Source organism: Convolutriloba macropyga, chromosome 8, assembly GCF_964194025.1.
Source record: "Convolutriloba macropyga chromosome 8, txConMacr16.3, whole genome shotgun sequence".
Lineage (NCBI taxonomy): Eukaryota > Metazoa > Xenacoelomorpha > Acoela > Convolutidae > Convolutriloba > Convolutriloba macropyga.
In genome coordinates this window covers 20,761,851-20,773,364 of record NC_134475.1, presented here as the reverse complement: position 1 = coordinate 20,773,364, position 11,514 = coordinate 20,761,851, and the positions used below count along the sequence as shown (strand labels likewise).

The 11,514-nt window shown below is 35.6% G+C and overlaps 1 protein-coding gene across 2 annotated transcripts in view; it reads right to left on the bottom strand.

Annotated features, from left to right (window-relative positions):
- Positions 1–4,259: 4,259 nt before the first annotated feature.
- Positions 4,260–11,514, bottom strand: part of LOC142344571 (putative H/ACA ribonucleoprotein complex subunit 4) — a 556,150-nt gene continuing 548,895 nt past the window's right edge. For both annotated transcript variants that reach the window (XM_075396347.1, XM_075396348.1), the window contains exons 11-12: positions 5,051–5,143; positions 4,260–4,785 (exon numbers count right to left, since the gene is read on the bottom strand). In XM_075396347.1, coding sequence (XP_075252462.1) covers positions 4,741–4,785; positions 5,051–5,143 — 138 coding nt within the window. In that variant the 3' untranslated portion in view covers positions 4,260–4,740. The remainder of the gene's footprint in view (positions 4,786–5,050; positions 5,144–11,514) is intronic.

Below are 11,514 nucleotides of genomic sequence, written 5' to 3'. Positions count from 1 at the left end.
GTAAATCATTTTTTTTTTCAAACGAGTGGCTAATGTTATTTCAATTATTTGTTAATTCAATTTAATTTCTGTTAAAATCATAATTTGTTCAATATCAGTCGCCTTAGTTTAAAATAAATTCCCGGGTGGAAGTTTCACCCCATTCAATGCAAAATTATGTAAGATAAGCGATGAATAAGAAAAATTTAGTGAGATAAGCGGTGAATGCGGTGAAATTACAAAAAAGCCAGGCGATGAATGCGGTGAAAAAACTTCATCGCCTGGTAGCGGTGGAATTAAATAATTTCACCGCTGAATTTAGCGGTGAAATTACATAAACTCACCGCTTCGAAAAAAAGTGTCCAAATTATGTGAAATAAGCGGTGAATTCGGTCAAATTACATACGTTTACCGTTTAACTTAGTAGTGAAATAACATACATTCACTTGAAATAGTATAATAACAAAATCGCTTAGAAAAAATGTTAACATTGTGTGAGATCAACAGTGAATGCGCTGAAATTACATAAATTCACGGCTTAACTTAGTGGTGAAATTAAATACATTCACCGCATAGAAAAAAGTGTTAAAATTGTGTGAGATCAGCACTGAGAACAGTCAACAACAGACGGCTTGGAAACGTGGTTGGACATATTAAACAGTGAAAACTAACAAAAGAACGAAAAGTCAAAACAAGCTAACATTTTTCAAACAAATTCTATCCAAATTGTGACGACGGCCCTTTGCCCTAGAAGGATAGATTATGTTGCCATTTTGGTTGGCGCTGTGGCTTAACGCAGGAGACGCCACAAAAAACCAATAAACACAAAAATGCAAAAGACTTGACTAAAAAAATTGACTAATCAAACTGAAACCTCATACATTCAAGCGTCCACTTCTATTTTTGAGACCCATCGAAAGGCTTCTAGAGACCAATTATACTACGCAAAATATTCTGAGAACAACAAATGAAAGAGGCAAAAAACTACAACAGACAAAAGCAGGCCAAGTAGGCCGTAATTTTTCCCAATTTACTGTAAAATATTTATTAATAATTGTTTTTTACAAAACCGAAAGATAACCAAACCACTAGAAAACCTGTCCACTACAAAGAAAAACTCATCGTAGGCAGAAAAGATGGATTCCTAAAACTGCAAAAATGAGTAACAAGACAAAATGACAAAAAATTTAAATTACATTTGAATCTCGACGTCTCAAACAGCAAAAAACTCCAATATGATCCTAACCGTATATATTGTAATAGTTCATGCGCAGAATACTATTTTGGCCGAAAATGCCACACGAACAAAAAATTTCACTAATTTAGAGGAAATATTTTTGTCTTTGGGGATTGAGAACCACGATTGTGATTGAAAGAAAAGAAAACAAGGGGAAAAACTGATTTTTTAACAAAAACATTTTTAAGGTGCAAACTATTTTGATGTCATTTTGTAGTAACATACTCTGTTTCCTAATGAGCGGCTATAGGTGCCGGCTAGTATCAATGTCAATAAGCATTAGAGATGGTACCTACGACTTACAAGTACAAGATTCAAGTAACCGGCATTTAAAATAGGGCTTTATGGGTTTATACCGTAATAATGATTTCGTTTTTTACACTGGCTCTGCTCACATTGGAGTGCTTTGCTGAGCAATTGCTCTTTTAAAGCATTTTGAGCAGAAAGAGAGAAGACTCAAACTAGATAAAAGTCAAAGATTTCACGCAAAATCTCAAAAAAGCTGCAAAATGCGGTCAAGCGAAACAAATTTTTGTTTGACGAAGTAGAAAATCATAACAGGATAAGCCCTGAAAAAAAACAAAGAATTGAATGAAAAACTTAGAGCTGTTGCATCTGAGCAGCATATGAATTGAACAATGTCAGCCAAAAATCATTCCCAAAAGTTGAGAAATTAAAATAAATCAAAAACAAAAATGCAATCATTGCTTTAACTCATGAAACTGTTATCCTGACGGTCAAATTTCATCCCCTTAAATAAACTCATAAACATACACACAAGCGTTGAGGAGGGTTGGTTTGCCACAAAAGACGAAAAAAAACACCCTAAAAAAATTGAAAATTGCTAATTATTTTCAGTATCTGATTTTCGCAAATTTAATACACTCAAAACCATTTTTTGCCTCCCGAATATGTCCAGTAGGTATCTGCAAGACTTAAAAAAACCTAATTGGCCCTTAAAGTTAAATAAACTCACCAAATTTCTCCACCAAAACGATAAAATTTTCCAAAACAATTGCAAGTTTTATGAAATGTTAAAACTCGTAAAATTAAAATCTTCAAAACCAATTCCTTGTCTTCAGAACTACTCACCGAACCAATTCCAAGCGAAAAAAAAACATTTACTGCCCCATAAAGAAGGGAAAATTGGAACATAACAATTTTAAGAAAATTTGAAAAATTGAAATTCATTACAAAAATAGCAAAAATTTGTAATACTTAAATCAAAACCTGTCCTTTGACCTTATCATGGGGGGTTTGGGCCGGTGTAGGTAGGTGGGGAAAAAGTTGTGTTGGCGGTAGGTGGGGGCAGGCAGGTGGTGGGGTGGGTCGTGGCACGTAGGTGGGGTCAGGTAGATAGGTGGGGGAGGTAGATGGGGGGTTCTGTAGTCTACATAAATAGGGGCGACATATATAGGATCAAAAAATCTCTTCACCTTGAAAACCATCAGCAGTTTCTAGTTATTGTGCATTGCAAAGTAATGCTACTGTTAAAGTCCAATGTTAGAAAACAGAAGTCAACAATCAATTACAGAGGTACATGTTCGAACCGAAAGCAGGCAAATTTCAAGTCAAATACGAAATTGCTCTAGCTAAAAAAACATAGCCAGTACATTTAAAGTACCGGCTAAGCTACTAAAGCTTAAGCTACTTTTAAAGTACATTGTTCGAAAACAGAAGTCAAAGTTCTAAAACAGAAGTCAATGTTCGTGCATTATAATCTCTAACTTAACCTTACGAAATCATATCAAAAGAAAAACATATAAACCATCAGAATGGTAAAAAACATTAGAAAGAGAAACATCGAAGGAGAAAAAACAAACAAGTAGCCCAATAACATAGCTGGCAGATTGCCAGAAAATAGCCGCAAAAGCTTCGTAGATCTGCAGTCTCAAAAAGACAGACCAAAAAATTTGTCTTTTCATTGAAGGCTGATATGATAAATTTTGATTAAAAATCTGTATAAGTTGTTGCTGCCTCTATAAGCTGCTCTCAGATAACTTTCTTTTAGAGTGACAGACATTCACTTGGACCTATCTCTTTGAATTAAAGTAAAACAAAGTCAGTTGTAGAGTCAGGAAGTCATTTTTGAGAGTGAGGTAAGTCACGTGTGACCAAAATTTTAATCACTCGAATGAACAAAAAACTCGCTCCACTAAAGCAAAAAATGACGTCACGCACGCTTTTCAGTTGAAATTTCATAAACGATTGAACGAAAAGTGGTTGTGACGTCATATGGTCGTAACAAAAATCTTGACGACGAAATTTGAAAAGAAAAACAAGAGAAGACCAATAATAGCCACAGCTATCGCTTTGCGGCTATTAAAAACATTATATTCAAAAATGCAGACACAATTTTTCAGTTCAGGGGTGTGGCTAGGTGCTGGGGTAGGTGAGGGAGGGGGTGAGGGTCGGTGGGGGGGGGCAGGTAAGTAGGTGATGGGATCTGAAGTTTAGATAAGCAGAGGTCACTTAAATAGGATCACAAAAATCTCAAAATGACCTCTTCACTTTGAATATTATCAGCAGTTCCTAAGTACCATACATTACAAACTGAGAAGTCAACAATCAAAAACAGAGGTAAATGCTTGAAACGAAAGAGGTCAAAATTCAAGTCATGAACAAACTTGCTCTAGCTAAAAAAAACCTGTAGAATTCCAATACTCCTCTCCGAGTCGTTAAAACCCTGTAGAATACCAATACTCATCTTCGAGTCGTAAAAACCTGTAGAAAACTAATACTCCGAATTGTAAAAAAAAGACAGAGCATCAATGCAATCCCAATTCTTTGGATCGTAATAGGACCGCATTATTAGCCGGCTGAGAAGATGAGGGCGGCTATTGAAAAGATATGACTGTCGTTGTTCAATTGTTTGAAACAAATTTTTCGCTATGAAAAAGCTAAAACAACGTTTGTCGTTTGCAAATGGCACCTAGACGTTCCTTGATGCAAGCATTCTGGTGTGTTTGTTTAGACCGATTAATCCGATCTACCGGATTGACGTCCAGTGTCATCCTATATCTTCAGTTTCTAGTGGGAAAAATTCAAGGTACACAAAATACCAAGTTCGTTTCCAAAAAGGAACAAATTGTCAGTTTAACACAATTAAGCAGACAATAGAGAGAGCTGAAACAAAAAGTTTCGACATGTGATACAAAACTGCACCACAATTCAGTTAAAAGTGAAGACATCCCAATGAATTGAGAAATCGCACAGATAACTAAAACACTGCACAATATGAGGTTGAACTACTTTCTGCACGTTATGTAACTTTCATTTATAGAGAACTTTATAAAGAACGAAACAAACTCAAACATCATTATCAAAGTAGCCATCAAAATGCAAACCCAACTTCATTTGCACACAAAGCATCCTACAACCAATCTTTAATCAGACATTACATATTACAGATGATCTTTAGAAAGATAGATTTATCAACGAAAACAAGTTTAAGCCATAAATTTTTTCTCAGAACTAAGTTTTTGCTGCCTCTGGACAAGGTGACGACTTCTCTAAGTAAACCACTACTCCCCTTCCTCTCGTTCGCGTTTCTTCTTCTTTTTCTTCTCCTATAACAAAGAATGTCATCAATTTACAACTCAGCGGAAGCTGTATTTATAATATGATCATCCACTTGTGATATTTGATTATGGTCAATGAAGTACTTATAGAACTCGAGCTAAATATTATAAGTCAATGCTCGAGTGTGTCAAAGTCACCTTACAGCTATGCTGATGAATAGCAAAGATACCACAATTTCTTGAGCCATTAGTTGAGCTATGACAGTCATATTTTACTTGACATTCAGTCTTATAAGCCAAAAGTTGGGCTAACCTTTATTGACTCTTCCAGAGCAGCTTCAAACTGTGGCTGATACTCTTCTGTTTCCGCTGGTTCTGCTTTCACCTTCTTCGCTTTTTTAGGAGGCTTAAACAGGTTCAATTTTAGTAAAGACAGCTCTGGGTACAATGGCTATCAAGTAACAATGGCTATCAGTGGTTTCGTTGACAATTGTTAACTGATCAAAAATACCAGGCTGATTGCAGGCAAGTAGCCACTAGTGACATCTTCATCTCAATTGGGATCTAATTAATTTCAAACTAGTATGTATTGCTTCGTTTGGAACTAAGTAAAATTACAACCTAGTTTAGAGAAATCAAAACGATTTCACGCAAAACGTCGAAAAGCCGGAAAAGAAAGCAGAAAAAGATAGCTTTAGAAAACAGTAGGAATTATATAGCGCAAATTCCCAAACAACATTTGCTAGGGAAAGTAGAGAGCAATGTAACGTGATTTGAACATATGTAAAATGGGAAACCGTCCTCAGAAAACGAAACAAAAAGCATAGCAGAAGTCAAGACGAAACATCAGAGCACCCAAACAAACAAAATCTTGGTGCTTTTACCCTGAAGGCCGAATTTGAAACATTTAAATATACCCATTAACCCAAGCAGAAGCCTTGAAAGGGGACTATGATGGAAAAAAAATATCGAAAAACTCGAGAAAACTAATACTATAAAAATTAAAAATTGCAAAACTTATTGAAGGTTTCTAAATTTCGCAATAATAATTTGTTCAGACCAACTTTTGTCTCTCGAATCTGTCCAGTAACCCATCTGCAAAGGCTAAAAAATTTCATTCCCGCTTAAACATTGATAGCTCAGAAAACAACAAAAATGTTAAATAAGAATGACAATTGTAAACTTTATTGAAATGTTGCTAGAACTCGTGAAATTAATATTAATATCTTCAGAACCGTTTCGTTGTCTGCAGAAACTATCCAGAACCCCAATTTCAAGCCTTAAAGTTTTACTGGCCCATTAAGATCGATAAACTCGGATTATGCAGAATTCGTGATATTCGAAAGTTGAAAACCATTCCATGGCTCCTTTCAACATTTGAATTAAAACAATATCAAACCTTAGAGGAGTTTCTCGGCCCTGGAAAAACTGAAAAATGACAAAAATGTTCAAAAAAACTTAAAAAATAGCAAAAAAATCAGTGTGTTTATGTTTGCAGTACCAAAACATGTAGCTTACAAACTGGTCATAAAAGTATTTATGCCTTGCAAAAGACCAACTCCTAAAAATGGCCTTTAATTAAGGCCCTCAAGCAGCAGCAGCACTCAAAGAATCCAAGGAACTACTAAAACCAGCTATTGGTCTCCAAAAAAATAATGTCCATTGGCAGTTATTGTTTACTGTTCATCCACTTTTGAAAGATCAAAGTCATGGACAAAAGTGTAAAAACATCTCACAAAAAAAGAACACCAATACAATCTAGTTCTTGGATTGTGAAAGCACTAATTCTATAATAGAGCTCTGGGTACAATGGCTATCAAGTAACAATGGCTATCAATGGTTTCGTTGACAGTTGTTAACTGATCAAAAATACCAAGCTGATTGCAGGCAAGTAGCCCCTAGTGACATCTTCATCTCAACTGGGATCTAATTAATTTCAAGCTAGTATGAAAATTACAACCTAGTTTAGAGAAATTTAAACGATTTCACGCAAAACGTCGAAAAGCCGGAAAAGAAAGCAGAACAATATAGCTTTAGAAAACAGTAGAAATTATATCACGCAAATGCCCAAACAACATATGCTAGGGTGAGTAGAGAGCAATGTAACGTAATTTGAACATATGTAAAATGGGAAATCGTCCTCAGAAAACGAAAAAAGCATACCAGAAGTCAAGAGGAAACATCAGAGCACCCAAACAAACAAAATCTTGGTGCTTTTACCCTGAAGGCCGAATTTAAAACATTTAAATATACCCATTAACCCAAGTAGAAGCCTTGAAAGGGGACTATGATGGACACTAAATATCGAAAAAATCGAGAAAACAAATATAAAAATTTAAAATTGCAAAACTTATTGAAAGTTTCTAAATTTCGCAATAATAATTTGTTCAGACCAACTTTTGTCTCTCGAATCTGTCCAGTAACCCATCCGCAAAGGCTAAAAAATTTCATTCCCGCTTAAACATTGATAGCTCAGAAAACAATAAAAATGACAATTGTAAACTTTATTGAAATGTTGCTATTGTTCGTAAAATTAATATTAATATCTTCAGAACCGTTTCGTTGTCTGCAGAAACTATCCAGAACCCCAATTTCAAGCCTTAAAGTTTTACTGGCCCACTAAGATCGATAAACTCGGATTATGCAGAATTCGTGATATTCGAAAGTTGCAAACCATTCCATGGCTCCTTTCAACATTTGAATTAAAACAATATCAAACCTTAGGAGTTTCCCGGCCCTGGAAAAACTGAAAAATGACAAAAATGTTCAAAAAAACTTAAAAAATAGCAAAAAAATCACTGTGTGTTTATGTTTGCAGTACCAAAACATGTAGCTCACAAACTGGTCATAAAAGTATTTATGCCTTGCAAAAGACCAACTCCTAAAAATGGCCTTTAATTAAGGCCCTCAAGCAGCAGCAGCACTCAAAGAATCCAAGGAACTACTTAAACAAGCTATTGGCCTCCAAAAAAATAATGTCCATTGGCAGTTATTGTTTACTGTTCATCCACTTTTGAAAGATCAAAGTCATGGACAAAAGTGTAAAAACATCTCACAAAAAAAGAACACCAATACAATCTAGTTCTTGAATTGTGAAAGCACTAATTCTATAATAGAGCTCTGGGTACAATGGCTATCAAGTAACAATGGCTATCAATGGTTTCGTCGACAGTTGTTAACTGATCAAAAATACCAAGCTGATTGCAGTCAAGTAGCCCCTAGTGACATCTTCATCTCAACTGGGATCTAATTAATTTCAAGCTAGTATGAAAATTACAACCTAGTTTAGAGAAATTTAAACGATTTCACGCAAAACGTCGAAAAGCCGGAAAAGAAAGCAGAACAAGATAGCTTTAGAAAACAGTAGAAATTATATCACGCAAATGCCCAAACAACATATGCTAGGGTGAGTAGAGAGCAATGTAACGTGATTTGAACATATGTAAAATGGGAAATCGTCCTCAGAAAACGAAAAAAGCATACCAGAAGTCAAGAGGAAACATCAGAGCACCCAAACAAACAAAATCTTGGTGCTTTTACCCTGAAGGCCGAACTTAAAACATTTAAATATACCCATTAACCCAAGTAGAAGCCTTGAAAGGGGACTATGATGGACACTAAATATCGAAAAAATCGAGAAAACAAATATAAAAATTTAAAATTGCAAAACTTATTGAAAGTTTCTAAATTTCGCAATAATAATTTGTTCAGACCAACTTTTGTCTCTCGAATCTGTCCAGTAACCCATCTGCAAAGGCTAAAAAATTTCATTCCCGCTTAAACATTGATAGCTCAGAAAACAATAAAAATGACAATTGTAAACTTTATTGAAATGTTGCTATAGTTCGTAAAATTAATATTAATATCTTCAGAACCGTTTCATTGTCTGCAAAAACTATCCAGAAACCCAATTTCAAGCCTTAAAGTTTTACTGGCCCATTAAGATCGATAAACTCGGATTATGCAGAATTCGTGATATTAGAAAGTTGAAAACCATTCCATGGCTCCTTTCAACATTTGAATTAAAACATTATCAAACCTTAGAGGAGTTTCTCGGCCCTGGAAAAACTGAAAAATGACAAAAATGTTCAAAAAACTTAAAAAATAGCAAAAAAATCACTTTGTGTGTTTATGTTTGCAGTACCAAAACATGTAGCTCACAAACTGGTCATAAAAGTATTTATGCCTTGCAAAAGACCAACTCCTAAAAATGGCCTTTAATTAAGGCCCTCCAGCAGCAGCAGCACTCAAAGAATCCAAGGAACTACTAAAACCAGCTATTGGCCTCCAAAAAAATAATGTCCATTGGCAGTTATTGTTTACTGTTCATCCACTTTTGAAAGATCAAAGTCATGGACAAATGTGTAAAAACATCTCACAAAAAAAGAACACCAATACAATCTAGTTCTTGGATTGTGAAAGCACTAATTCTATAATGGAGCTACTCTCAGCTTACAAATACAAACATAACTAACCAAGGTTGGGCGAAATGCTCTCAAACGACCGGCTGGCTTCGGTTGTAGCAAGCGTTAGAGAGGGGAGAAGCTTTAGAGAAGGGTGAAGCGTTAGAGAGGGGGATACAGTTTGAAGGGCGTGTTGGGGATGTGGTGAGTTGGAGGTCAAAGTCAAATTGTTAGAAAAGGAACTGCCCCTGTCACCATGAAATTGTCTCTTCGAAACAGTTTTTGTGATAGCACACTTAGAGACTAGTAAGAATTGCTCAGGGTTTACCTGTTCATTCCATTTTTGAGGCCAAAAAGTTAAAAGGGTCAGAAGTATACAAACGAAAATTAAATTAAAAGACCACAAGACTAATATAATTGCAACAAACTTATGAGAGTCATTAAAAACGGCTATGATTATGCTCATAAAAAATTAGAAAATAAAGCCGAGGGGAACAATGGGGTGTCGAGAAAATAACAAAAAAATTGCGCTATTGCGACTACACAGCCTTCGACGGCATTAGAGGTAGAAGAATGGGTCCAAAACTTGCCCTTCACAACATAAAACTACGTCTCGTCAGCAAATTTGGTGAAATGCATTCTTAGTCCAGTAAGGCTAAAAAACTGCGCATAGACTTATTTCCCTGAGGCTTCACAGTTGATCTCATTTGTCTGCACATGAAAGCACGGAAATTTGTCAATGCGACGAATAATCGGTCCTACAAATTGTTGCAAAAGAGACCAATAAGTCTAAAAACAACGAATGTCGGACTAATCGCTCATGCACGAATTTCGGGGCTGCATTCTACTCTAAACTGCTTAAGTAGAGGTCCAGGAACTAGTAGGGAGAAGACAAAAAGTTAACTAAAGGCCCTCAAATGATTTTATTAGAAAAACATAGCCGGCAGATTGCCGAGAAATAACCACCGTTGACGCGCTCGACGCACATCGGGATTGAAACAGAAAGAGAAAAGAAAGAGATAGAAACTGACTAAATTTTTCCCGAAGTTTCGAAAATTATTCTTACTCAGTGTGCAGTTTCAGTTAGATTCTAAACCTATACTTACTTCAGCTTCTAAACTGAAGGGTATTAAGCTTAATACTAATATCAGCTAGCAATCGCTCAAATAAACTTAGATTACTTAATTCAAAAAGACTTAATGACCGGGCTTTATCGGTTTATCCCGTTTCTTTTGATTTTGCTCTTTTGACATTGACCGTATTCACTAAATTAAGTGATTCAATGCTTGGAAGAATTAAAAATCCATTCAATTGAAACAGTGAGTGAAGTAAGTCAGAAGTCAAACGTGAAAATCGTGACTTGTTAAAACGAAAAAAGTGATCAAAAGGTAAAGAGAATTAAAACAAAACATAGCAGGACAACTCCTGACGTACAATTCAAAGAATTTTCATTGACTAAACAGAAAACTAGACCTAGAACGGACTATGAAATCATGAAAACGTGTGAACAGATCTTAAAAAAAAGACAGCGCCCCAATACAATTCAAATTCTTTGAATTGTAAAAAGGAGAGCGCTTAAATAATAGCCGTTTGAGAGGCTGACGGCAGCTATTAATAAAATGAGACCAATTTTGGCACAAACTTCATTTGCCTCTTAGTAGTAAACTGCCTCCAATTGATTTCAGCAATTTAAAGTTGTGAATGAGAAGAATTTAGATTACGAACAACTTCAAAATAAAAGACGAAAACTCGACGAATCCAATGGGGCAAACCAAAATTTTGCATAAAAACACGCGACCACAATAATTGTTTCACTTCTTCTGCGAGCAGTAAAAAAGCAACGCAAGTAATTGGCATTAAAGAGTGGGCTTTCTCAGTTTATCCTGTTTTCAATTTTGTTTCTCGAAATCGATTGCTCTTAATTGAAAATTTTTCACCGAAAGATTTAATCGAGCTTTGCGCTGAACAACTGGCCATTGTAATAGAGAGCTTTATTGCTCCCATTTTATAAACGTTCTAGTTGACGAGGTTTCCAGCAGATGTGTATTAATGTAGAAAATTATACAATAGAGTATTGTAGAAGAAAGCGCTCTTGTGACTATTTATAGACCTCGATTTAGTAACGATTTATAGCTTGACCATGCCTCAGCGGCTTGTGACACTTTATATGAATCTATCACAACCGAACATGTGACTAATTTACCCAAAAAGAAACGACTAATGTTGGAAAAATTGCTCTCGAATAACAGGCCAGGGGTTGTAGCCTAGATACATTTTTCTTTATGGGTGCAAAAAAATGCCACGCCAGGATTGGAACCATGGACCTCCCGATCCCGTACCAGAAGCACTGCCCATTCGGTTATTAGGCCCTTCT